At 39.5% G+C, this 27,908-nt stretch overlaps 3 protein-coding genes across 3 annotated transcripts; 1 reads left to right on the top strand and 2 right to left on the bottom strand.

Moving 5' to 3' along the window:
• The first annotated feature begins 774 nt into the window (after window positions 1-774).
• vtna (vitronectin a) lies at window positions 775-5,820 on the top strand. Its single transcript, XM_024277275.2, has 8 exons — window positions 775-906; window positions 1,925-2,044; window positions 2,132-2,539; window positions 2,609-2,748; window positions 2,825-2,981; window positions 3,106-3,258; window positions 3,333-3,827; window positions 5,349-5,820. Exons 1-8 carry the CDS (start codon window positions 849-851, stop codon window positions 5,468-5,470), a joined length of 1,653 nt encoding a protein of 550 aa, XP_024133043.1. The 5' UTR covers window positions 775-848; the 3' UTR covers window positions 5,471-5,820.
• Window positions 5,821-6,335: 515 nt separating this feature from the next.
• On the bottom strand, window positions 6,336-12,852 carry scarf1 (scavenger receptor class F, member 1). Its single transcript, XM_024277277.2, has 11 exons — window positions 12,351-12,852; window positions 12,021-12,082; window positions 11,835-11,936; window positions 10,829-11,369; window positions 10,538-10,756; window positions 10,304-10,432; window positions 9,208-9,314; window positions 9,003-9,114; window positions 8,746-8,870; window positions 7,847-7,984; window positions 6,336-7,761 (listed from the first exon to the last, which is right to left on the bottom strand). Exons 1-11 carry the CDS (start codon window positions 12,446-12,448, stop codon window positions 6,692-6,694), a joined length of 2,703 nt encoding a protein of 900 aa, XP_024133045.1. The 5' UTR covers window positions 12,449-12,852; the 3' UTR covers window positions 6,336-6,691.
• A 125-nt stretch (window positions 12,853-12,977) lies between these two features.
• rilp (Rab interacting lysosomal protein) lies at window positions 12,978-26,273 on the bottom strand. Its single transcript, XM_024277278.2, has 8 exons — window positions 25,647-26,273; window positions 22,266-22,389; window positions 18,999-19,120; window positions 17,211-17,396; window positions 15,968-16,137; window positions 15,752-15,877; window positions 15,580-15,675; window positions 12,978-15,312 (listed from the first exon to the last, which is right to left on the bottom strand). Exons 1-8 carry the CDS (start codon window positions 25,971-25,973, stop codon window positions 15,189-15,191), a joined length of 1,275 nt encoding a protein of 424 aa, XP_024133046.1. The 5' UTR covers window positions 25,974-26,273; the 3' UTR covers window positions 12,978-15,188.
• Between the last annotated feature and the right edge of the window lie 1,635 nt (window positions 26,274-27,908).

The raw sequence follows: 27,908 nt of genomic DNA, 5'->3' as shown, positions 1-27,908 counted from the left end.
TTTCTTAATTCAAATCATGATGGATGGCTGAAAACTGTACCACTGATAGTTGCAGTACTTCTCGAAACTATAACTATAAATGCTTATGGGTAAATAAATATCTTAGAACAGCATCTGCTCCCTTCTGGATGTCTGTTTTAGGTGAGACCTTGTGCATTGGAGTGGGACACTGCAAGATCACACACAGCAGCTTGTACAGGTTTGTTATCTATCACCCACAGAAAATATGTGTGTAAATAAAGGAAAAACACAACCACTTCAGCAGCTGGAAACCCATTTCAAGGAGCAATTTCCCACTCCAAAACTCCTTAAATTTGTTACCACTTTTCGCAAACCAACTGTTTCAAAATGAGGAACTGGTACACCAACTATTATCTGTAGAGAATACAAATTTGAAATGGAGATGAAAAGTTAAAAGCTTTTGATTGACAATTGTTAAGTTATGTAATTTTGTTTGTTTTATTTTATATCAGAAACATTTGACTTTTACTGAAATACAAGTTGTAGAAAGCAGCTTGTTATTATTACGGCTTGTTGCCTGTTAGATTTACATTAAAAATCTCTTGATCTTAACTTTAAACTGAATATTTGTCCATTTATCTCTAACACTGAGAAAAAGGTACCATTAATCTACAAGAAAAGTTAGGTAAAAAGTGTCAAAAGAAAGACAGCCCTATGCTCAACTTTGTTTCTCATTGATCTCGTTCTCTCTCTCTGTGGGTGTTTATTCACTCAAGAAGAATGAGCTCAAAGTAAACAAGGGTAGAGGGGTGACTGACACATGTTTCCAATAACTGAGCGCATGGTCCATCATTACTCTCAGTCTGTCTGCTGACAACAGAGGAAACATGAAGCTGTGGGCCATCCTGCTGTTTTCTCTGCTCATTGCAGCATTTGCAGAAGACGGTGAGTTTGACCCCAAAAATCAGCTTTAAACTCAGTCTCGGTCTCAGTGGGATTTTTTTGTCTTAAGCCTTAAGGCCTTGTAGTGTAATTATCTTAACATCATTGTGACTAATCATACTGGTCAAAATTGTTATTGTGGGTGTCCTACAAACAGAACAACTAACTCTGCTACTAACTGAAAGGTTAATTGGGTACTAATGATATATCTGTCCCTGCTTTGTTTTTTTTCATTTCATTTGATATCTTTAATCAAATCAACAGTGCAAAATCAAAAACTTTTTTGACACATTTTAATTTTTTGTTTCTTAATTGAGGATTGAGGATTGAGGAATGGAGGAATGGTTACATTTTTTATTTAAAACTATTTGAATTGATTTGATATCATTTTATTTTCAAGCACAAAATAAGAATAGTTAGATATAGCAAACATAAAATGATAAAATGCTCAAAAAAGGAGTTTTGCTATGATTTATAAATACATTTTTACTCACATAAACACAAAAGAAGTAAAGAAAAAAAGTTATTGTAACAAAAAGCATCTAGCTATCAAAATGATTTCCCCAGGAAAGATCGTCTGTATTAAACTTCTCAATTTTCTCATCTGTCCTAAATTTTCAATTTGTATTTTTTTAATTGTTAAACATTTTTACTCTTATTGATATTTTCCTCCATAGTATTCCACAACCTCACCCCACAAACAGAAAGTATGGAAGCTAAAAAAAAGTTGCAGTTGTTGTTTATTTGGTTTATTTAAACAAAATAAAATTGCAAAAGGTTATAAAGGAAATCTCTTCGACTAAAGGTAATTTTTGAGGTAATTAACCAACTGATCTTCATCATGTAATTAAATCTATGAAGCCAAATGTAATCCAATGATGAATACTATAATTTCTAGTAATTGGGAAATGTTTAATCCAGCCTAACCAGAGTTCAAATTAAATGTAATTTAATTGGAAAATTAATTTTCTATAAAATAAAAGTTGGAAAAAGTGAGTAAACTAAGTGGTTCTATCTCAAGAGTCTTGTCTGGACCGCTGTGAAAATGGTTTTGACTCTCGGAGGACGTGCCAGTGTGACTCCATGTGCAAGTATTACAAAAGCTGCTGCTTTGACTTTGAGGCCGTCTGTGGTATGACGAGTAAGAAACCGCTTCGCTCTAAATCATGCTGGGATCCTGATGAAGCCGGAAGATGATTTTGATTCCAGTCCTTTTTGTGCACTTCAGCTCGTGGCGACACCTTTGACTTTGCGGAGGATGAAGATGCCTTGTTTGAAAGCACCACTCCAGCTGCTCAAACCCCATCAGAGAAGCAGCCGTTCACAGTTCAGAGTCGTGAGCGAAAGCCCAGCCGACGGCCTGACTTCAACCGCAGTCCTTATCAACGTCCGGAGGCCACTCTTCAAATGACCAGACCCCCACGACTGATGGATGAAAAAGTTACACCTTTTCCCATCACAGAGATGGGGGCCATCACAACTAAAGCTCCTGAGCCTAACGCAACAACTGAGACCACCACTGTTCCCACCACAACAGCTACCACACCAGCCCCTGACCCGGACGCGGAGGTCTGCAGCGGCAGGCCCTTTGACTCTTTCATGCAACTTAAAAATGGTTCCATCTATGCCTTCAGAGGTAAGTGTCCCTGTTTGTGAGTCTGACTTGATTGATTCAGTGTGACTCATAACCCTCCGTGTTATCCAGGGGAGTATTTTTTTGAGCTGAACCAAAGGTCAGTACTTCCTGGTTATCCAAAGTTAATCAAAGATGTGTGGGGCATCAGCGGGCCCATTGACGCAGCCTTCACCCGCATCAACTGTCAGGGGAAGACCTACATCTTCAAGGTGAGGGTACAAGACAACACATGTCACACAATTTTACAACATAGACAAATTCTGCTGTTTGAAAACCTTTATTCAGGGAAACAAGTACTGGAGGTTCGACAACGGTGTCCTGGATGATGATTATCCTCGAGATATCAGTGTGGGCTTTGACAAAATTCCTGATCATGTGGACGCAGCTTTTGCCCTTCCTGCTCCTCATCACCACGGCAAAGAGAAGGTCTACTTTTTCAAGGGTAAAGTCATGAATCCAGTTGTATACCTTAAAAATGTAACTGTATTTTGAAGTTTTTCAGGTCTAGTAGGGATCTCAACATGTACCACGTCCATGTTACACTTTCATGTTGTGGGTTTGTCCAGGAGACCAGTACTACATGTATGAGTTCTTGCACCAGCCATCTCATGAGGAGTGTGTCACCATGTCTGAACACTCTCCGTCCGCCCTGTTCAGACGTTACACGGACATGTACTACCACAACTTTGAGCGGTACTTCAGTGAACTCTTCTCAGACAGTAAGTAGGGGATATGTCTACGAATTTGTTTGGAAGTCAAGCAAGGGGTGCATTTTAACTTATATCTTCACCAGTGCCCCAACATCACGACAAGCACCACTTCATCAACAAAGATTGGAAAGGCCTCAAGTCTCCAGTGGATGCTGCCATGGCCGGAAGAATCTACGTGAACCCTCGGGGGTTGATGCCACGCCGCCACGATTACCAGCCTGACCAGCAGTGGGGCCGACAGCAGGGGCAGCAGTGGGGCCAGCAGTACCAGCAGAATGGGTGGCAATGGGGGCGGAGGAGGTCAAACCGCTCACCAAATTGGGGGGCTGAGAGGGGCATGAGCATGGGTCAGGGGTTTGCTGAGAGGGGGATGGAGCTGGGTTTGAGACTGGCAGAGAGAAGAATGGAAATGGAAGAGAGGTTGGGACGAGACTGGGACAGACGTTGGGATCAAGACTGGGACCAGGACAGGCGCAGAGATCTCTATAACCAGAACAACAGAGGAAACTATGACTCCAGAGACGACAGACTCTTCCAAACAGACATGCCCATACAGAACGTCTACTTCTTTAAAGGAGGTGGGTAGGAATAGTGTGTTGTTGTTCACCTTTCGGCATATCCCTTCAAGGGTCACCTCTGTGAATCTGCGTTCACTAATTTGCACAGGTGGTTTTTGGCAGAGATTTTTTTATGTCAGATTCTCTTCCTGACACATCCCTCTATTTAATCCACGTTACGGAGCAGACTTGGACCCCCTTATGGCTACATAGGTAGGCTGGAGTGTGTAGGGTCTTGCCCAAAGATCCATACTGGATATAATGAGGCGTAAAAGACCTAAAACAATAATATCCACTCATTTAGAAATCAACACAGCTAAAATGTGTATTTGAGTGCAAACTATTAAACAAATCAAAGTAAACAATAGAGAAAGAAAAATAAAACAAATATTATCAACCCTTTCTGATTTAAAGGGCCTATACTGTGCTTTTCCTAAGTCTTTCAGAGTAAAACGTATACACACATATGATCATTTATTACCTTTGGAACACTAAAGAACGAATTATTTATGAAATATGAGTTTTTATGTAATTTTTTTTTCCTACCCAGAAGTAAAGTACCTCAATCTTTGAGGCACTGCCTTTGCTGCTTGTGGGTCCCGCCTATTTCATGAGGTCATCCTAGAGCCGGCCTTGGCATCGTGGCTGTGTTTCGCCCACAAAAACAAAAAAAAAATCTGAACGTTTGCAAAGATGGATGTGCATACTTTATATCTGCTTTTAGTAGCCCTGGCATTTGCTACACTAATTGAAGCAGTGGGTGGGGCTAGCTAGCGGCTGAGCTAGCTGAGCAGCGGAGCTAGTGGCTGATCACTGCTATCTGAGCAGTAAAGTTAGTGGCTGAGCAATGCTAGCTGTTGTCATTTTATGACATCAGCTCGTGAGAACCTGTTAGTTCTTGTGGGTTTGGACCGGCTGGTGCTCGGATTGAAGGTTTTTAGAGGAATACTCAGAAATGCGTGAACATATAGAAATACTGTTGTTTACTGGGTTGTTTATAATGAGGAATGAACAGTATAATACTCTTAAAAAATGATGGAACCGGTTATTAAAATAATTGCGCATTTTGAGGCACAAACACCAAAATTTGCCATGGAGGTACCTTTGGATCCTTTCTTTCATAAAAGCCCTTTAGCCACAAGAAAATCTAAGGTATTAAAATATGTTAATGTACATCCATACCAGATTTGCTGCTTGTATCACAAAATGCACAATTTGTCTAAAATATCAACCAAACCCACTCTTATTAACTCTAAATTATTTCCAAAGGAAAAACTAGCTCAGACAGTCTAATGAAGAAGCTGATTTTTAAAACTGCAAAGGTCAGAATGGGTGTAAGAGAAAACAGGAGCTAATGTGATCATTCAGCTTCCTCTGTCTCACCACAGCAGACTCATTAAAGTAATTCAGTTCACATGTTGCACATCCATTCACATGACAGAGGCAAATGCCAAAAAGTTTTTTCTTTTCTTATTTTAACCCACTTGTATATTGTCGTGTGTACAACTGTACATTAGTAACTGCCTGATTTGTCTTCTCCAGATAAATACTTCCGAGTCGATCTCAGGACTAAAAGGGTGGACCCTGCCATGCCGCCGTACCCCAGATCCATTGCCAAATACTGGCTGGGCTGTTCAGACACCCCTGGATTAGAGAAGAAGTAGTATTTTTTTTTATTATTATTTGTCAGTCATTTTATACGTTTTTGCAACAAAGAAAGCCAAACATGTTTCTACTAACACATACGTAGCTCCTCGTCAGCTTCAGCAAACATCAGAAATCAGTGCACTGCCAAAGTTCAGACAGCTGGTTTTCTGAGCAGTTATCTCATGTTTTTTAACCTCAGTTGGGCAACTTTATCAAACAGCAGCAGTAAGAGAAAAAAAACATGTACTACTAACAGTGTTTTAAGTTCTGAATGCCAATTTTCTCAAACCTGTTGTGTTTTTATTTTTTATTTTTTTGTCACTAATATTAACAAAGTGAATAAAAAGAAAACTATTGAAGACCAAAACTGTACTTTTGTTTTTTTTTTAACAATATTGTAGTGTGGTATCAGAAGATACATGTTCTAGTAATGCAAAATAAAACACACATACATGGTAGAGAAAGTACAAAAAAGTTATTTGACAACCAAATAATGTGATTATCAGAACATAAAAACCTACCCAACAGGAGTGTCACATGATGTTTTCTCCACTAAAATTAGAGAATGATTGTCTCCAAACCAAAGCTTGTGCCATGTGTCACAAAAATACATTATTTTTTAAAAACATCAGACTGTCAGGTTCTCTGTATTATTTAAGGAAAATTGTGTTTTTGCTGTTTTTAATGTAACATTTTTCTTATGAAAAATTAAAACTGGATTTCTGAGTATCTCTTAATCAGATTGTGTCAGGAGCAGATGAAAACCCGTGGTTTAAAAAAGCTCAAGTTTGTAAAGCAGCATCTATCTATCTATGGGTCGGCCAAAGTCTCCTTTTTCTGCAACCATTCTGAAGCATCCAGGTTGATGGGAAATTAGCTGAGGATCCCAAAAGCCCAAAGCAAATTTCTGATGAACTCCTGCTGCGCTGCAGAAAGTCTGTCTTTAAAAAAGCGACACATGCTTTTTGATTTTAGCTAAAAGCTGCATAATCCTAATTTTAAAACTACTGAGAATTAGTCTACAATATAAAAAATATAGTTGGAGTGGGACTTTAAACCAGAAACAAATGGAAAAAAAATGTTTTTAGTGTTTAGGTATGAATTGTAGAATAAGTGCGACATAATTGCTAACTTTCATAAAAGCACCATCAGTTGGACATTTTTAGTTTTCTACTTCATCCTGCAGTTTCTGCTTCAGAACAGTAAGACTTGTTTCTCCGACACTTTTCTCCCAGATGTTATGACTGCTTGATAAAGACGTTTTCATAGCAGGGTTCGTAGTCCACATGGAACGCTGATATGACCTCTGCGGCGTCACCTGCTGGTCCCACGGTTTGGTAGCTGCTCTCAGTCTGAGTCCCACCCTGTTCTGACTCCTCCTCAGTTCTAGAATCCGACCCGGAGTCAGCTTGTGCCACTTCTGCCACCACCTTCAGAACGGACGGTGGAGTTCCCCCCCCTGCTGGTGGGGAAGGATCGGTTCCAGGTGGATCAGCAGAGTCCTGAGAAGACTGCTTCCCCCTGGCTGGCTTCACTATACCAGCCCCCCCTGCAGGCGGCCCTCTCTGCTCCCACAGAGTCACCCGAGCTCCCAGCTTCCTTCTGGGTGGTTTAGTGATGCCTTCAACCACCTTTGACTTGGGCTTGCCTGACTCCTGCTCTCGGTGTCTCTGGAGGCTGCCGAGTCTTCGGAGCATGGCCTGAACACGGCCCTCAGAGCCGGATTCTGTCTTTGTTAAGATCTTGCCCGCTTTAGCCAGAGTCACATACACTGTGGTGACCTTCTGGGAGGAACCGTCCTCCACGACAGAGGTCGGCAGCTGACTCCCTTTTTGAGCCACAGTGTTGGACATTGTCCTCCTTCGCCCTGACGGCCCAGGAACCTGCAGAGAGGCTCGAGGTGGGGTTCTGTCTACTTCCAGGTCCACTGCCTCACAGCTGGACTCCTGATTGTTGGAAAGTTGCACCTCCACACCTCCTTCCCTCACCTCATCCTCTGCCTCGTCCTCCTCTCCAGTTTGAGGTGGGCTCCCCTGGAGGGTAGAAAGCATCAGAGCTCCCCAGGGGGACTTGGCTTTGCTACGAGGAAGACCGCCAGGGTCCTGACCGGAACCCCGCCTCTCTTTTGGGCTGAAGCGAGTGCCTTCTGCAAACGAGACGGACGGGCGTTTGGACTTGGCGATGCTGGAGGTGCGAGGGATGTTGAAGGTTGAGGCGATGTCCTCTGTGCTGAACCCTGACGGGTCCAAAAACATGTTACACTTGGAGCTCATCTCCTGGAACTCCCCGCCCGCCACAGCCGGGATGTCTGACCCAAACAGAGAATGAGAAAAGTAGAGAAAGTTTCACTTATTGTTGAAAAAAATGCTCATTTAGCTAAACTGCATTTCTACCTTCTCTGGGCGGGACACAGTAGAGAGCTTCTCCCTCCTCTTCATCACTTTCAAAGGACGACCCCTCAGTCACCCAGTTTGATGAAGGAGGTTCAATGAAGCTGTGGTTGAAGGTCAGCTCCGGGTCATGATGAGATACTGAGGACACAAAAGTTCAAGATGATTCAGTCTATAACATTGTTACACTTATTTCTAAGCTTTGTAATGCACAAAATTTAAAGTCCTACTTCAGCTATAATTTTTTATATTGTAAAGTGGTCTTTTAATTATGATTATGTTGTTTTTAGCGACAATCAAAAAGTCTATGTTGTTTTTTAAGGTATATTTTCTGCAGAGCAACAAGAATTCACTATAAATGTGCCTATGGGTTGTGGAATTAAGCCTCAGTTAATTTCCCAGCATTCCTTTGTTTACACTGTCTCCCATTACAGCTCCTCACAAGCCCAAGCTAACATTAGCGTAGCAAAAAAAAGAAAAAACATTGAAGCTAACAATTACAATTTGAATAAAGAAATTCTCAGAAATGTTTTAATCTTAAAATATTTTATATACATCCTCTATCATGAGAAAAAATACTACAAGAATATGTTAAAATCACCAAAAACACAATTTTCATTAGAGTGGGTCTTTAATGTGCTTTAACTTTTTATGACCACCAAAGTGGAAAACTGCTGATAAACAGCTGAGTAGATGAACTTTGAGTTTTCTTCACCAGCTGACTTGACTCATGCTGAGTTTATGATTCACTTTTCAGAGACAGTGGAGACTTAAAGGAGCTGATCTCCTGTAGAACGAGTCAAATCTGCAAGAACACGTGGTTCATAACGCCTTTAAAAGCGAGCTTTTAAGCTATCACGGCAACATAATTTGAAGAAATCAAGACCCTGAGGTGTACTGACCTGTGACCCGCGGCAGTCCAGAGGACCAGTTAGAGGCACAGGGTAGAGCAGCACCAATGTTTGCCAGGACGCTGTAGACGTGATATTTCATCCGAACCAGCCATCCTCCATCAGCAACAGCCACACTGCAATTCAGTAGTTTTACACAGTACGCTTTTTTTATTTTTTACAAATGGGTTTTATATAAAAGTGAGATGTTCAGATTTTATTTATTTTTTTGTGATTTGGTGAATGTTGAAAGTCAGGTGAAAACAGACCTGTCTTTCCCCACAGCAGGACCCCCTCCACAGCACAAACAGCAGCACAGAACAGCAAGAAGCAGCAGGAACAAAGGAACCAGGACGCCCGCCAGGACAGCACTTCGACCACCTGACAGACCAGGGAAGAAGAGGAGTCCTTTAATCTCATGGATGCACTAATCAATGCACGCAGGTGGAAGAACGAATGGACGACTAGACCTACTGTTGGGGCAGGCACCAGTGGTTGGATGGCAGTGGACCCCCTCCCCACATTCACAAACAGAGGAACAGTTCAGTCCAAACTTTGAGGCACTGCAGCTACTGTTACAGCTGGGAAGGAAAAAGAATCAAACATTAACATTCATTATATGTTAAAATTCTGCAATTATTCCAGTTTTCATTTATGGTAATACACTATGTAATGTCCTACAATATCATATGACATAAATCATTTATTGAAAAAGACATTGTAAATATATTTATAAAAATCGTATAATTCATTGTAACATACCCAGACTTATAAAATGTTATAAATACATAGCTATAGCTGTTAAAAAAAGTGTTTCCATTTTTTGGTTATGCAAATAAATATTTAGCATTACAGTCAATAACAAAGTATTACATATAGATAATAAATCCATCAATCTCTATAATAAGAAATGTAGGTGGTTGCAAAATCGGATTTGCGTTACAAAGAAAAAAAATGTCAACAAGAAACAAGCAATTATGAAATAAAGTTTTTTTTTGCAAACCAATCGATTTTAAATATATGTGAATCAATAAATAGAAATAAGTTGTCCATATGTTTTAAAATATTTGAGAAAGTTACAAATTAATTGAAATGTAAATATTTATAAGTATTATATATTTTTCAATATGTTGCAACCTTTTTTGTAAAGGTCCTAAAGTTATTAAAAAAGATTTTAAGTCAGGGGTGTCCAAACTTTTTGCAAAAGAGGCCTGATTTAGGAAGGTGGAAATGTGTCAGTGCCAACCAAGTGGCCTGTATTTTGTAACTATTTTAATAACATACAGTTTAAATGTAACTTTTTTTTTTATCCATTTTTGATTTTTTTTAAATACATCTAAAAAATGTTTTTACCAAAATCCCTGTCAATATTTTTTCCATTGCTCATTCTCAGTCATAATGTCTCGTCTGTTAGCACAAAAATGAAAATGTAAATTAGCCAGTATAATCAAGAAATTGTACACACAGTTTTTAGAAAGTGCTGTGAGCCACATAGTCTGTTGCAAGACTGTGATAAGTCATTTTCAAATTCAAAAGATGAAAAAAAAAGTAGCGCTGATGAACATCTCACCTCTCCCCCTGAAAGCCTGGTTGACAGACACATCTTCCTGTCACATGATGGCAGTTACCATGGACACAAAGCCTACACAGGAAGCTGCAGGAGTCTCCATACGTCCTGTCTGGGCAGATCCTCTCACACCTGGACAAGGATTAAGAAGGAGGTCTTTGATGGATCACAGGAGAACAGATGACACTAAACTTTCCTCAGAGTTCATCTGTTTTTACCTTAAACTTGCATACACACCTGGCTCCAGTCCATCCAGCGTCACACTTCCTACAATTCCCAGTTCTTTTGTCACAGGGTTCATTATTCCGGCACCGTGGACACCTTTCTTTGCAGCCGTAACCATGTAAACCAGGAGGGCAGGAGCGGTCACACCGCGTCCCGTTCCAGCCAGCCTCACAGGCATCGCATGTGCCGTCGGTGGCAGAGCACGGCTTTTTGTCCTGACAGTACCCACAGCTGAGGGCAGGAGATCCAAACGGTAAGTCAAAAACATTCCAAAACACGTGTTCAGCCGTCACCACACCTTACCTCATTTTACACCCACTGCCATACCTCCCAGGTCCACAGGGCTGACTGCATGACAGGCCCTGGTACCCGGGGTGGCACAGGCACTGACCGGTGGAGGGGTCACAGCTGCTGTGTGTGAGGTCACAGTTACACTTCCTGTCACAGCTGGGTCCCCACGACCCTGCTTCACACTTACACTCACCAGTCCACTGATCACATGGAGACTGGTTGCAGCTGCATCTGAAAGGACATTTCATCCCCCAGAATCCACTGCGGCAGTGACACTGGCCTGTGAGCTGATCACAGCTGGGGCCTACAGATCCCTCAGAGAGGCACTGGCACGGTTTGAAGCAGGTGGAGGTCCACCAGCCTGCATCGCAGGTGCAATTCCCATCTACGGGGTGGCAGTAGCCGTTGCGAGTGCACTTGCAGGCATTCTGGCAGAGCGATCCCCAGCGGGACGGATTGCAGGTGCACTCGCCAGTTTCAGGATGACAGCGGCCGTGTGGGAAGCAGTGACACGCCTGACGACAGTCTGAAGACCAGAACTCACCGGGACACCCTAATGGGGCAAAAAAAAAAAGAAAGAGAAGGTAAAACCATTCAAACCATTATTAGTTATTGTTGTTCTTGAAAGAAAAAAAGTTTTTACTTCAATTTTTAGAAAATACATTTTTTTCAGTTACTATCTGGTGCGCAAAATTCACTTCAAATTTTTTTTTTCCATGTCCCTTTAGGGGCTCCGTAATTCGCTACAATTTGAATAAAAAAAATATTTAGAAATGTAATTTTAGGCTTAATTTTCCTAACATATGTCCTCCATTGTGAGAAAAATACCACAAGAACATATTAAAAACACAGTTTTCATTAGAGTGGGTTTTTCTAAAATGAGGACCTCTAGATGTAAGAGTGACCTGTCTTGATAGATGTATTTATTTGTTCTTTTTATCAGCTTTGCTAGTGAATTTTACTAATAGTAAGAAGATTATTTGAGCTAGTTTAACAGCTGCTGTTTGTTGCAACCTACGTGTTTTGCACTGAGCTCCATAGAAGCCAGCCGGACAACGACAAACTCCAGGAAATAAACAGATCTCATTCTTCAGACAGGCCTGCTCCCCCTCACAAACGGCTGCACACAAACAGTAGCATTCAAGTCAGTCAAAATAGAACATATCAAGATTGGATATTCAAACATTTGAATGGTTGAACTCACGTATCGTGCACTCCTTTCCATGTTGACGCCACCCAGTGCAACAAACGTGTGTGGACGGGACCCTTAAAGAGTTTGACATGATTCATCTTTAAGAAATTGGTAACAGACCAAAAGGAAACTGAACTTTTTTTTTTATTCTGAATAACTCTGCTTTAAAACATTTTAAAAAATCACTGAAATAAGCAACAAAAAATGTAAAGCTTGATTTTCTCTTTGAAGCAAGTATGTAGAAAATCTTGCAGTTTCCCCTCAGGAGGTCAGAGGAATCCCCCGGTGGCAGCTATAGAGAAAAAAAAGAAGCTGACAGGTTTTCATAGAAATAACACAAACCTGACATCCTTGCAGACGTTCTTCCCACCAGGATCCAACATTTGTGCGGAGGATAAGCAGCAGCAGAGCAGAGCAGCCAGAGCTCTGATCAGGGTCATCTTCTAGAAAAACCCGAGAGCACACGTCTCCGCCTCTGCTCCTGGGGTCTAAATACACTCAACTTCTCCCAGTTTCTGAATGAGGCACAATGAGAAGCAGTATATCTCTGCTTCTCTTTGTCCACCCTCCACCCTTCCCTCCCTCGTTCTGTCCGGTGAGTCGTCTTGTGGCTCCGCTGCACCCAGAGAGGTCAGAACTTCGGGTTTCCTCTCTCATTTCCTGGGGAAGTCAGAGCCACTTCCTTCTATTCAGCCAGACACAAAGCGTTTTAAAGATGGACACACACACACTAACGTAAAAAAAAGAAAAGTTGAACACACAGGTGGTGCAAACACACACCACCTCGGGTGCTCACATTCCCTGAATTTGGAGCTGAAAATCATTTGGGAAATGATGAAGACATCTTTCAACAAACGGAGAAAGGCAAAAACAAAAAGGAAGATGATTGCATCTCCAAATGGGCATTTAAAAAATGTTTTAATACGCCCTCTCTTTCACTTAAATGAGGAAAACAACAAAAGTGTTTTATTTATTTCAGTGTTTATTAAAACAGAAGAACTGTTTGTATGACATTCATTAATCTCAGATGTGTCATTACAGACATGAATAAAATGCACAGCAAACACACATTTAAGAAGATCGCCTGGTTTAAAGTTAGTTTGGTTGACAATTACTTAAACTACTGGCCTGCAGGAGAAGTGCTATGATTTAACATTTCCGTGAGGAGTCAGGAAAAGTGGTTTCTTCTCACCAAGTTGAGCTGGTGTTGCAGAATAACAGCCAGTTTGGCACATAAAAACACCATTCAGGAATGATTTGGCTTTTAAAAATACTTCAGATTTAAGGCAAATCCTGCACAGCTACAGGAAGTGTTATTTAGAAGTGCTTGTGATCATTAAAAAAAATAAAATAAAACAGACACACAGATTTATACTTCTCCAAAAATGACCTGGGTGTTTGAAACAAAATATCCTGAGTTGAAATGAAAACAGAAAACTGCCCTCTTGTGGAACAAGGGTGTCAGATAGAACATCCTGTTTGAAGTTTTCCCTCACAAAACCTTTACGTAAAAGAGAAATGTTTGTGCTAAAAAAAAAAAAAGTAAAAAAAAAAAAGCTAAACCAAAATTTTAACCCTTTTAGAGCCGAATTGAGTATTTGTTAACTAAAAAAAAAATATGATATTTGGGGATCATATGGGGTAGTAATAGGTTTTTAGCATTTAGCTATTGCTAATCTCCAACACCTGCCCTGAGAGGGTTAAAGTGATGTTACTTCTTTAATGGGTGCATCAATTTAACAAATAGTTTGCATATAATGTATCCCTTTTTAAGACCCACTCCAAAAAAATGTGTTTTTAACATTTTCTAGTACAATTTTTCTCATGATGAAGGATATGTATACAGTAATTTAAGATTAAAACTGAGTTTCTGGGTATTTGTTTACCTAAATTGTAGTGAATCTTTATGTAGCCCATTTCTTTGCTTTATTAATTTCACCCAAATCTCCTTTGATATCTTGTTTATTTGAGAAAGTTCTGGGAAAAGACTTTTATTTTGATTGTTGAACTACTTCCTGTTTGCTCATTCATTCATTTCCCTTCAGTCTTTTCAGGAGAATTTCTAATAAACTCCTGCCGCTCTGCAGAAACCATGTCCTAGAAAATGACGGGGTTTGAGATTTTGTCTAAAAACGACATAATTTTAATTAAAAGACGTCTAGGAACGCTTCTACAGAAGTTCAACAGGTGATTAAAGTGATGATTGAACTTAAGTTTTCTTTAATTGACAGCAGTACCAATAAATATATAAACAATAGCATTCATTTTTTCCATATTTTGAGATTTATTTTGTTAAGCTTTATTAAAACATTAATAAAGCTTCTTTCACAGACACTAAATCAGGATAAAACCTTAATCAAAATTTTGAATAAGCATATGAGGAAAAAAACATTTAAGTTTTAATACAGTAAATGTTTGAATGTTCATTTAAATTTTGGATCAGAGATATATTTCATTAAACAAACTATTTTTGCTTCATTTCTGTTTTAGTTTTGCCTCTTAAAAACAAGGGGACAGCTTTAATATTCTTTTTTTGTACATCACAATAAACGTCTTTGGTCAAACCAGTTACAATCAAAATATATTTTAAAGTTTTGAGCCTCTCGATACTTTTCATATGGATATTTCTAAATACAAGAAATTCTTGTCAAATATTTTCAAGACTTTTATCCTTTTTAGAAGAAGTGCTGTGAAAGAAAAACACTAAAAACTTGATGCATACGTCAAGAAGACAAAAAAGTCATTAAAAAAAATAATATTTTATGATTTGTACGAATAATTGCAAAAAGTTTCACTTTAAAACACTGACAAAACTGTTTTCATCTTTGGATTTTGCATACATGATTTAAGGATGTTTATAAATATATATATTTCCTTTTTTGCATTACCATAAAAGCTGATTTCTCAAAACCAAACATTTTTCTATCATAGAAAAATATAAATTGTTAATACTTTAAAACAAACTAAAGGAAGAATCTTATAAAGTGTCCCTCTTTATACTGGAATAAAGCGTACCGTGAACAGCGCTTCTCTTTTAGTGAAACTAAGAGGTACTGGGAAGAGTTTTTTAAAGTGAAACAGCTGAGGGGTTTCCGGGTATTTCCTGTTCCCTGCCTTCACTCTCCTACTGTGCAGCTTCATCCACGTCTTCCTTCAGCTTCAGATGTTCTCGCAGAGGTTTCACGATGATTGCTGCTGCTCCTCACCGCCCTCTGAGTCTCCGATGATCTCCCAGCTGGAGGCGGAGTTGCTCATGTGGGTGGGGCTTCTGCTGCTGCTGCCGGACAGCGTTAGGAAGCCAAAGCTGCAGCCGACAGAGTGAAAGAGAGGTCAGATGTGCGGTCAGGGATTACAGCTAAATATAGACGAGGATTGACAGACGGCAGCTGAGTGATGGAATTAGTGGAGCGAGAGTGATGCTGCTTTGTTTCAGGCTGGTTAACTGGTGTGACTGAGAGGTGTCATGGAGATAAACTGTTGCTTAAAGATTGTAGTATCTTCACGTTGCTATAATTTTCCAAATAAACTATTTCTAAATGTTTCTGATCATGAGCAGTGAAGGTGAACTCACAGGTTCCTAATGCGCGATTCGGCTGGTTTGTCGCTCATTTCTGCAGGACCGTCCACTTCTGACTGCGAAGACAGGGAGCTCTTGTCTTCCTCATCGCTGCAGAGAAACAAGCAAGCACTCATCACCCTCTGAATCAAATTTAAACACGCAAAAGACAAGACGAACGCGGCACCTGCTGCTGCACGTGCTCACAGGAATGCCCAGCATCTTGGCTTTGATCAGCCTCCTCCTCTTTTTGATGGTGGAGCGAACTGCCTCCAAAAGGAAGCCTGGACACCTCTCCTCGTTCAGTATTTCCCTACAAACATTGTGCAACACATTGGTTTTAGTCAGTTAAACAACACAACTCAGATATTTCCTGGAATAAAAGATGAAACATAAAACCCACCTCTGATAGTAGTTCAGCTCTTCTTGCACCAAAAAGAGGTTGGTTTTCAACTCATTCCTCTCAAAAATGATGTCCCGAACCTCTTTCTTGGTGAAACACGGCTGCTCCGAGTCTTTGTTATCGCCCCTTGAATTTCTGTCTGACGCTTGTGGAGTTTGACTTGGACTGGACTAAATGAAGAATAGATAATCACCATTTTCAACCAAGAATCCCACACTTCAGTAAAAGGCTGTTCAAAATAAGACAGGTCTTACTCGTGGAAATGGTATGCGCTCTAACTGGAAATACTCTATGAAACCAAAAAAAACCCAGCAGTCCTTTCAAACTTAAGGTTTAATGCTCAATTTGAATTTTCTTCTAAATGCATCTATTTTTTGCAATTTTGTGGTATTTTTGAAGTAGTTGTGCTTTCCTCCAGCACAGAATTTTACTGTCTGTCTCCGATGACGACATAAAAATGATTAAAATCATAAAAACATGAAGGTTATAAATGAGTCAGTCAGGTTAAATAAAGTTCAATTAAAAACAGTTTTATCTGCAGTGAAACTGAAGATTTAAAAAACATCTACAGTCTAAAGGAAAATAGCTTTTCAAATGAAAAAAATGGAAGTCAAAACAACTTTTTTTAAAAGTATAAGATGTTTTTTAAGTTTTGTTATTTTTGTGTTCCATCATTTTGAGCTTCAACAAACTGAAAATGCTTGTAGTTTGAAAGTGATGATTTATTGCTTTAAATCTCATTAAATGATGCATGTGTTCAAACAGGAAAGCTCAATATTCAGATTCTTCTACTACAGAGCAAATCTTTATTGCAAATTATGTAAAATGTGATTTGGCATCATCTTACTAAAATACTTAATTTGTCCTCAAAAGGGAATTTTATGGAACCAACTGTTTCTAAATGAGTTAAATAAGTACAATAATCTTAATCTTTAAATTTATATTCCTAATTTATTTTACCCAAATCAAAAAAGTGTGTAATCTGCAAATGTCTTTTTTTTGAATATTTTAACAATGAGCATAAGAACTGTGTTCAGTGGAACTTTTTTTTAATGTTATGAAAGAATACCGTCGCAATGCAATTTGACTAATTCGAATTAATTGTAATTTTAATTAGTAACACAGCAGACTTAATCAAGTCTTTAGAAATCAGCATAATAATTTATATTTGAACAAGAAGAGAAGCTCTAAACTTTGACACGACCAAACAAAAGAAAAGGTTGTGTGGATGTTGAGTGCTTACAGGTGTGATGCTGTTTGTGTTATTCAGCTGTGCTTGGAGTCTCTCTATCACTTTGTGTTTCTCCTTCAGGTCAGCCTCCATGTCTGCCTTTCGCTCCACTGAACTCGTCAGCTGCGCCTGCAGCACGTTTTGCTTGTGTCGCAGCTCTCCGTTCATTTTCATGAAGCGCTCCAGCTGTTCTTGAAGCTGAAACAAAAACACAGAGGAGTTATTGACCAAATCAATGTGGCTTTATGTGATGATAACAGGGGTATGGCAGATGCACTTCAGGCATGTACAGAACTAAAACATACTCTGTTGAAACAAATACATTCTAAGGATTGGAATAGATAAAAAAACGAAATCTTTGTGATTTTTTCTCTTGTGTAGTGGTGCCACAAACAATTATTTTAATAGTCGACTAATCACCATTATTTGTTCCGAATAGTCGACTAATCGGGTCATGAGCAAACTGGATGTAACACACACATCTTAACCATCATTAGCTTTAAAATAACTAAAAACTAGACATATAGCAAAAAACCTGCGATAATGCTAGTATGAATCCTGTAAGCGGAATCTGGCCGCTGAGGGTGCTAGTGCTGATAGCTTAAGATTCGGAAATTGATAGCTAAAAATGCTGAAGTTGATAGCTGAAATTTCTGAAGCTAATAGCTGAAAACATTAAAGCTGATAGCCAGCTAAATATTAGTTAAACGCCAAATCAGTCTAAAGAAAATGAAAAAAAGCCAACAGCTAGCATGCAGCTGAATAGTAGCTAAAACCCAAATTAGCCTAGAACACTGAAAAAGCCTAAATTAGCCAAAATAGCTAGTATGTAGCTGAAATATTAGCTAAACTTCAAAAAAGTCTAGAAAACAAAAACAAAAAAACTAAATTAGCCAAAACAGCTGGCATGCAGCTGAAATATTAGCTAAACTTCAGAAAAGTCTAAAAAACAAAAAATAAAAATAAATTAGCCATAACAGCTAGCATGCAGCTGAAATATTAGCTAAACTTAAAATTAGCCTAGAACACTGAAAAAGCCTAAATTAGCCAAGATAGCTAGCATGTAGCTGAAATATTAGCTTAACTTCAAAAAAGTCTAAAAAAAATAATTAGCCATAACAGTTAGCATGCAGCTGAAATATTAGCTAAACTCCAAATTAGCCTAGAACAATGAAAAAGGCTTAAATTAGCCAAAATAGCTCGCATGTCGCTGAAATATTAGCTAAACTCCAAATTAGCCTAGAACACTGAAAAAAGCCTAAATTAGCCAAAATAGCTAGCATGTAGCTGAAATATTAGCTAGACTCCAAATTAGCCTATTAAACAGAAAAAAATCCTTAAATTAGTCAAAATAGCTAGCATGCAGCTAAAATATTAGCTAAACTCCAAAATATCCTAATAAACTTCAATAAATGCCAAAATAGTCCAAAAAGCTAGCATAATGCCATTATAACTTTTAACTTTTCTACACTCCGACTCCATATAATATAAAGTAACGTCTAATTGATTATTAAATTAGTCGACTATTTTAATAGCCGATTAGACTGTTAGACTTTTGCTGGAGAAATGGGAGCAAAAGGCTAAGCATTAACAAACACACCCACCTGTGAGTGCTCTTTAACTCATGTGACAGACATGCCCTGACACAGACGCCTGAGAAAAACCTTTGCTGAGCAGAAGGGAGTATCTGCAGTTAATGCCCCAACTCATCTGAAATCTGCCCATTTTCCCTGAGGGTAAACACACCTCGTCTCCAAGAGACCTTGATGAGCAGATGAGGAGGTTTTTTTTGTGTCTTACCGCTTCCACCTCTTTCGAGATGGTAGTGTTCTCCTGGACTTTGGCCCTCAGCTCGTCTCTCTGCTTGTCCACCACTTGTTTGAGTTTTAACATCACCTCCCTCTCCTGCCGCTGAACGCGATCTGACAAACACACGTAAACACACAAAAACATAAGCTGACAAACATACACATACACACAAATAAACACGCAAAACTTCCCAACAGATTCTCCATGTCTTTAGCTCAGCATGGTCACAAAGTCAAAATCATAAAATTTTAGGCCATATGACAAACTAAATCATTCCCTCTGAAAGGAGGATCACTAAATTATATGCTGAGCATGAAAACAATTGCTACACAAGAGAATGTTTTGCTCAAATCACAAAAAAATATGTTTTTTACTTGTGTCTAGTTTTATTTTTCCAGTTCACACAATTTTATAATTTATTTCAATTTTTATAAAGAACCTTATTTACAGTAAATCAGGACAAAATTTAGACACGTGAGAAAGCTGGTGCCATTGTGAAAAAAGGGAATAAAGATAATCCCCAGAGACGATGGAACATGTTTTAACTGGATTGTTTAAGATAGTTTTCAAAGATGTCTATCCAACATTTCACAAATACTGTGGCTTTTATTTCTTTTGTATTGTGTGGTGGATGAACTGAAGTTGAACTGGCTGAACAAACATCACCAAAGCAGCACAGATAACAGTCAGAACAAAACATCACCGTTGAATGAAATGGAATAAAAAGCTGTGGTCATACAGTGTCAGCATATTCACTCAATCATCTGGCTTGAGTTTACAGTTTGGAATATAACCCCTCACGTCCTTTCTGTTTCACTTCTCTGTTTGACTGCTTTATTAGCCTTTTGAGGTTTCATTGCAACGAGAAACCTTGTTACAGCCAGTTCACTTGGTTTGTTTTTGCTAATCAAGCAAAATGCAATCATCTAGTGATGATGTTTGTTAACATAATCTGGAATTTCAGGGGCTTTCTGAAACTTCTCTCCATACTGAAAAACATAAAACCAGTATGTAAACAGCTCAGTTGGCTGCTGAGAAACCAGGGTTTGTTTTCCAGGGAGTGCAATGAGCTTTCTGGTTCCTAGGCAAGACCCTTCACGCTATTGAAGCCACAGGGAGGCCCGACTCTGGGTCTCCTGGTGCCAGTCCCAACCCTGGATAACATATAGGGTTGTGTCAGGAAGGCCATCGGCATAAAGTTTGACATACAAAGCTTATGTTGAAAGCTGATTCGCTGTGTGCCAAAAGCTAAACTACAATGTGTGAATAGCTTTGAACACCTGCACACTAATGGACCAGTTTGACTGCTTTAACTTCAATCAATGCGTTTAAACAAACATAGTGACTGTCTTCACTTTCTACACAGTAGAAAAATTTTAATTCCTGGAATAAAATACTCAAACAATAATCAGAACTGAGATACACCTTGTGGTGCAACCTTGACACATCACAAGTCACAGCAGGATGACTTGGATCTTATATATCAGACACCCTTTTCTGGGTGATCCCGCCAGGAATGACCAGACCCCCAACTTGTGCCAGGTAGTGAACTATGCAATACACAACTATTCCTCAACTTGAGTCAGCTTAGACCCTTTTCAGTCAACTACACTTTGTTTTTCGTGGTTCCTCATCTGTGCAGTCTGCAGATACTTAGGAATCTAACGACCTGCTATAGGTACTGGGCTAACAACTCCCTGCAGCCCACTTCAATGTGCTTGCAGCGAGCCTTCTACTCCTCCTTCTGACACTTAGCAACCAGGTCATTGTACCTCCATTCTTGAGATTCCTATATCCAGTCTTCCGGTTAGCTAAAGTAGCTCTCCCTGCTTGCTTGACCTTAACAACAAAGGCATGTCTGGGTGGAGTGTTGCTGCTGCGCTGTTGTCCCTAAACATTCTCACTCCCAACTCGTAATGTGTGGACGTATGGTTTGGGCCTCCTCTGTGTCACTTTTTGACATTTTGGGTGCCCCCAAATCCTGGGTGCCCAACCCTCAGTAGGTAGTACTGGATAACAGACACAGAAGCGGTATGATGTTAGGGCTGGAGTGCCAATACTGGATTAGGGTACCAGTCTGTCCCGAGGGTTAGGGACTCCTGATTAACATCTGTGGCCCGGTATATTAGACGGGTATCAGTTCCCAGCCAGGAAGTTGACGACCTCCGATTCAATGGAAACAGCCAGCATATAAAAAAAAACGACAAGTTGGGGACATCCAAAACGTCAAAAAGTGACCAAACCATACGTCCATACTTGACAAGTTGAGAAAGAGAATGTGTTGGTTGTCCAGGAATCAATAGTTGCAGATTTCCTGCTGTTACGAGTGTGTTCTTTGGGTACTGAGGCTTTACATCTGCCCTTACAAAGGGGTGTTGCCCCTTGCTGTTACTGATACCAGACCAGATGAAATCAGTTTTTACCCACAGAACCTGATCATAACACTACCAATGAGGACCATCTCCCAAGACTTCTGTGCTGAGAATATGCTCTGGTCCTCGGGGCACACTGTCCTGCATGTTTTCCATGTTGCCCTGCTTATGCACACCTGATTCAGCTCATCATCAGGCTCAGCAGAAGCCTGACAATAACGGTCATCAAAGGCAGGTGTGTTTGAGCAGGGTTGGATAAAAAAAAAGCCAGACAGTGTGCCTTGAGGAAGGGTTGGGAAACACTGCTCTAGAGATCCTCTTTTTTGGCAGAGTTGCATCCTAGGAGCGCCACTTCTCTCCTGTTCTAACCTCAACACCTGCTCAGGAGACCTTGGCGTCTTTGTAGAGCAGAACTTCAAGCCTGACCGCAAAACAAAAGGAACTGTTTGGTTTTGTACTCAAAGGGTGCAATGCTTCTAAGGCCCAGCCACCTGTGTAGAAAAGTTTTTCCAGGTTCTTTACACAGATAGAATTTTAGATCATTGGTTGACTCTATGAAGAAGTTGTTAAAATGATGCAAAATAAGACAGAACTAAGACGCATAGTGAATCCTTTCTGTTATAATATTTTGATAATTAAAGTATTAGGTGAGCAACTGAAAAGTTAATATTAGTTATCCTAGTTTTTGAGTACTTCCTGTATGAGTTACACAAATATTTAATAAAACTTTAAGTACCAATGGTCTACTTTTAAGTAGGACCTAATCACGTAAACATCTATAATCAATAGTGAACAGAAGTTTATCAAAATTAAAAAGGAAAAAATAAATCAAGTAACACAAACAAAAGAGAAGAATCCCCCTAAAAGTCTTCAGGTAAGAATCTACCTTCCTGTGCATGATTGCCCTTCAGTCTGCTTTGTAGATCCTCCTTGTCCTCCTGGAGCTGCTGCACCTGGACCTGCAGTTCTTCACACCTCTTCCTCCACTGCAGCTCCTTTTCCCGCAACTCCTGAAAACAACAATGGAGAAAGACATCAGAGTTTTATCACAGCTGTTTACTGGAGCTGAAAAGCATTGAGAAATCTAGGCGGTTGAAGAGTTTATGCTATTCTGTTGCTAAGTTGAAACAGATGTTTCAGTAAATCACCACCCTCACATTTTTGAAATCCTTAGAGACACTGGATGACTAGCAATGACGTCTTGTTTTTAACACACATTGCTTTTGAATAGCAAAAAAATGGTAATGTAAAAGTATATGGACATAACAAGTAATGTAACTGTTAAAGTCACTCAGTTCGAAAAAGTGATCGAAGAAACAACTCATACCCACTTTCAACAAACAAAACTGATCAGTGTGTGATCTAAATGTATGTCTCATGTTTTAAGAATAGTTCAAAACCCATCAAAGTTAATAATGTAACAGAATATGAAAAATCAACAGTTTTGTTTCCCTTTGACGGCCATTCCCACATGAGCATGATGTGACCACAACAGATCTATACCCTGCAAACTTAATATTAATATCATTTTGCTTCGACTTGGTACAGACAACATTTACCTGTACAACAAAATGCAGTTATAACTGACAAAATGAGACACTTTACTGACCTCAAAACGGACCATCCTCCTGTGTCACAATCTATCCTACCGTGCTCTTTATGACTATTTTATTGCACATTGAGTACAACTGAACCTAATTTTGTATGTTGTAATATGCAAACCATCTGAACCGTAGGTCACTTTGCCCAAACCAGAATCATCTGTGTGTACAGAGTTTTATTTTAAGCTACCTGCTGAATCCCATCATGATAGAGCTAAAATGAAGCGACAGGCATGAACATCTCTTCTAAAATAAAACGATGCCCAGCCTCCAGATCTTTTAGTGGATGGAAATAGTCGCCAGCAAGACAGACAAGGAAATGCTCTGGGTTCCAAGAACCACCATCCCCTAAAGAATCAAATTTTGAAATTACTTTTGTAAACACTGCAGCCTTTTTTTTGCTTTGTTTTATTTGTCTTATCATTTAATATAAATTGTATTAGTTATTAATTATTACAAAGCTAGGTTTGTTATTGTATGACAGTGGCGGAGCTAGAGGGGAGCAAGGGAGGACAGTAAAAAGCTTTGCTCCCCTCAATTTTTTAGACAGTATTAGTGTCATTATTGACAATGATCCAGAATTCATCATTATAAGCGTTGTTAAGGTAATTAGTAATAACACCTCAGCTAAAAGATCTGAGAAATAGTTATACCAAAAACAATAATAAAACAGCTTGGAATACATATTTTTGATCCTATCACTTGTAATGGCCTTCATGGCCTTAATGGTCTTCTTTCCCTTTCCCGCCCCCTCATATAAAATGTTCTAACTCGGCCACTGTTATTATTATTAGTGTCAAATTAACATTGATTAATTAAGTTCAGAGAAACTTTCACATTTTTTTTTTAATTTCGTTAATTTCATTTTTAATCTATAACTATCCATCCATCCATCCCTTTCGGGGTCGCGGGAATCTATAACTAGTTTTGTATATATATATAAAACAGGGTTCAACTGAACCCGTTTCATTTGAACTTGGCTGAAAACACGTCTTACACTGCTCTTTTTCTGTAGGTCTCGATGTCCTCCCCTGTAACTAGCACGCTCCACGTCGGTGCTGTGACTAACCTAAAACACAATGCTACAGCTATTATCTATTATGTAAGGGATAAAGCCTGATGAGGTGTTTGTTATCCTAAATTGGTGGGGTACATGAAGGGCTGATTGCATAGAACGGTAAACTGTGGGATAAGGTGTGTCAACATATATTTTATGGTCCAAATAAGAAGTTTTTGGTCAATATTTTTGGATTGCTCAGAACAGTGCTCCTCCTGGCTTTATGTCTAAAATTAGAGCACTTTGGACCAGATGCTTTGTTCTTGTCCCTCCTAATTGTTTGAGATAAAAATACCCCTCAGTGGTGTTAAAGTAAAGGTTTGAAGTCTGTAATATGAAAACTTCATAAAGTCACTTTTTTAAGTTGTATTTTGATCTTTGAAACCTTGTTTGCACTGAGCGGTACGGCACGGTCTAGTCTAGTATTTTGAGGGTGTTCATTATAAAATGGACCCACTAAGCCAAACCGATCCATAGCATTTTGGGGCCTCCGTTTGTTGTAGGGCCAAAGAAAAATGGAATGGACCGGTTAGGGCGGAGCTTCAGTTGAAACCCGTCATTACGACTAGGGCTGGGTATCAATAATAATTTCCAGAATTGATTCGATTGCATATTCTATACGAATATGAATATATTTATATTAATCGGATACAGTTCGCATATTGTAAAATGCATTAGTGAAATAATGAGATTGTTAGCATTCAGTATAGCAAGGTTTCTGAAAAGGGGAAGCTCTCACAGAAATGTTCAGATCATTAACATTGTAAACATTGTTCTGCTACTCCTGGAGGGCGTTCCAGTTTGGTCACTAGGTTCAGCTCGTGCTGTAGTAGTACACGTTTTTCAAAAAGAATAAGCAAAGAATGAGAAAAAAAAACACAGTTTTAAACCACAAATGGTTACTTAAAAAAGCTTGAAAAATTCATACCTCTGAGTGTATAAAGATGTTCATATAGTCAGCAATCTATATTTATGTCGACAGAGGATTAGCATTAGCCGCTCTATGGGAAATTCTAGCAAACGTTAGCATCAAGCTAGTTTAGCTACTTTAGCTTTATGTGCTAGATCAGTTTCTATTTCTATGGCTCGATTATTAATAATTAAGATACCGCACCACAGCATCCCAAACTTAAATGAAAGTACCTGAAAATTGGGCTTTTCACTGCAATTATTAGGTTCAATTAATTCGATTGAATAATCACACACTCATATTAACTGCATGGCAGCACTAAATGTAAAATTATGTTGGGTTGAGGGGCCCCTCCAAGTTTTTTTTAAGAGTCCCCAGAAAAGCTAGCAGCGGCCCTGAACAACTCCGTTGGTTGGCGGATTGATATCAATTAATTACATCGCGTAATGAAGCGTAGTAGAAGTACATGTCAGTATAGACAAACCTGTTAGCATAATTTTTTCACAAGTAAATATTTTTTTAATATATATTATTAACTTTATGATTATAAATGTTAACTAAAAATCCACTTGTGTGTTTACTAACTAGCTGCTGTCAGTCAACGTTGTAGCTTAAAGCTAATCCGTGCTAGTAACGTTGAGGCGCGCGCCTCACAGAGTGAAGTGCAGTTTAACTAGCTAAACTTAAACGACAACTTACGTGTATTTCTTTCTTATCGAGGCTCTCGTCGCCGTCTTTCCTCTTCTTCTGCTGCTGGATCTGAATGCTCTGGAGGGTCTTCAGCAGCTCTTCCTCCCGCTGACTGTGAGCGTGGTTCCTGGAAGCGAAGCTCTCCAGCAGCTCCAGCACTTTCACTATTTTTGACACCAAACCCTCGACGCTCTCTTTGCCGTATCCATCGATCAGCATCTCCACCTCGGTCCCGATGACTTTGGCGATTTCATAGACATCGTTGACTGTCAGCAGAGCGACGGTCTTGCTGAAGCAGCTCGGGCTCGTGTCTCTGGTCTCCGGGTACGACTCCATGTCTGAGCCGCGCTGTTCGCCTCCGTCCCCGGGTGTTATAGAGAGCGACTTATCTGACTGCTGCAGCGGGAAATGAAAATAAGACTAGCGAGAGTCGCTGCTGGTGACCTTCCTACCTACCTACCGCGCATGACATGTCTGAACTTCTCCTGTGCAAACATTTAGCCGGTCAGGTTGCACTGAACGGGAGTGAGCAGCGTTCTCTGTGGAGAGATCCTCCTCCGCTCCCGACCAATGCGGCCTGAAAGCTCAGTGATGCAGCGCAGCCGGAGGACGGAGTCACGGCGAATGATCCGCTCCAGTGAAAATCGTTGTTTTGGTGATTTTTAACTTGTTCTTTTCGCATTTTTTCACATGATAGAGGACATATGTTAAATGATTTAAGGTTAAAACTGCGTTTCTGATTATTTATTTATTCAAATAAATGTATTTCAGGAGCAGATAAAAAAATGCAGTTTGAAAAAGCTCTCAGTTGTGACGCGGAAACTGAAATGGGAGGGACAAGTCTCTTTGATCCGCTCTATTCTGATGCATCCACTTGCAATCAGAGATCTAATAACATAATTATTGTTCTTGTAGGAGCAGGCATCTGGATCAAAACTATACGGCTGGATAGATAGATCCACCACCATTGGGGTTTTGAGGGCTGTAAGATAGCAGGAGAGTGTAAAGAAAAGGGATGATGGGATATTGGTGGACGCTTACTTCCATGCCAGTGACTAGTGCTGAGCAAATGGACAAAAAAATTATACCACTATATAAACTATTTAAATCACAACAATATTTATCTCGACATCCATCCATCTTCTTGACCGCTTCTTCCCTTTCGGGGTCGCGGGGGTGCCGGAGCCTATCCCGGCTACTGATGGGCGAAGGCGGGGTACACCCTGGACAGGTCTCCAGTCTGTCGCAGGGCCTCAATCACACACACATTCACACCTAGGGGCAATTTAGAGTCACCAATTAACCTATGAAGCATGTTTTTGGACGGTGGGAGGAAGCCGGAGTCCCCGGTGAAAACCCACGCATGCACGGGGAGAACATGCAAACTCCACACAGAAAGGTCCCAGCTGGGAGTCGAACCGGGGCCTTCTCGCTGTGAGGCAAGAGCGCTAACCACTGCGCCACCGTGCAGCACGATATCTTGACATACCACAAAAAAAATATATATTCAGTATACTAAATATATTTTCTCTGAAAAAATACTAAAATTGAATTGCTCACTTTTCTTTGACTTTATTATAGTCTCAAATGAGATTTATTTAAAAATATATATATATATTTTAAACAGAATTTGATAAAGTAAAAACAAAAATTAAAAAATCAACAGTTTCAAAAATATTAACAAAAAATGAGCAATAAATATAAACAAATAAAACGCAAACTTTCTGAAACTTTCCGTAATTTGTTAGTGCAAAGTTTGCAAACCAGCCCATTTCATAGACTATCCTTAGATGATAGAAGAGTTTTTTTTTTTTAGCATCGCAAAACAAAAAGCAAGAACGCAAAGCCATCAAAAAACCACAAAACGCAGTTGCTTTGCAAATAATCCCTTTTTAATTTGTCTTTTTTTTTTTTTACACGTAAATAAAATTTTTGTGTTAACTGACACTTTGTCTCAGGCTACTAAAGAAATATTTGGTGTAATAATTTATAGGATTAGGTTAGAAATGATACAAGAAAAATGTCATGGTAGACACTTTTCTACCGCTCACACGGTATGTATTGTCATATCGCCCAGTGACTGTATACGGAGAACCGAACAGTTTATCTATTCAAGAGGATTCCTAACCGTAACCTAATTCTGGTGTTTTTCTCGGGGAGGAGCATGAACTTCATTTAAACTTCCAGCTTCTTTGGGCCAAAGTATTTTTTGCGGCAAGGCCCTCTTAGCTCTAGTGAAATTAAGCTGATTCAGATTAAATTTTTTCACAA

The sequence above is a fragment of the Oryzias melastigma genome, linkage group LG13, assembly GCF_002922805.2.
Source record: "Oryzias melastigma strain HK-1 linkage group LG13, ASM292280v2, whole genome shotgun sequence".
In the NCBI taxonomy this organism is placed as follows: Eukaryota; Metazoa; Chordata; class Actinopteri; order Beloniformes; family Adrianichthyidae; genus Oryzias; species Oryzias melastigma.
Note: the sequence above shows the minus strand (reverse complement) of the source record. Positions and strands in the feature narration are given on the sequence as shown.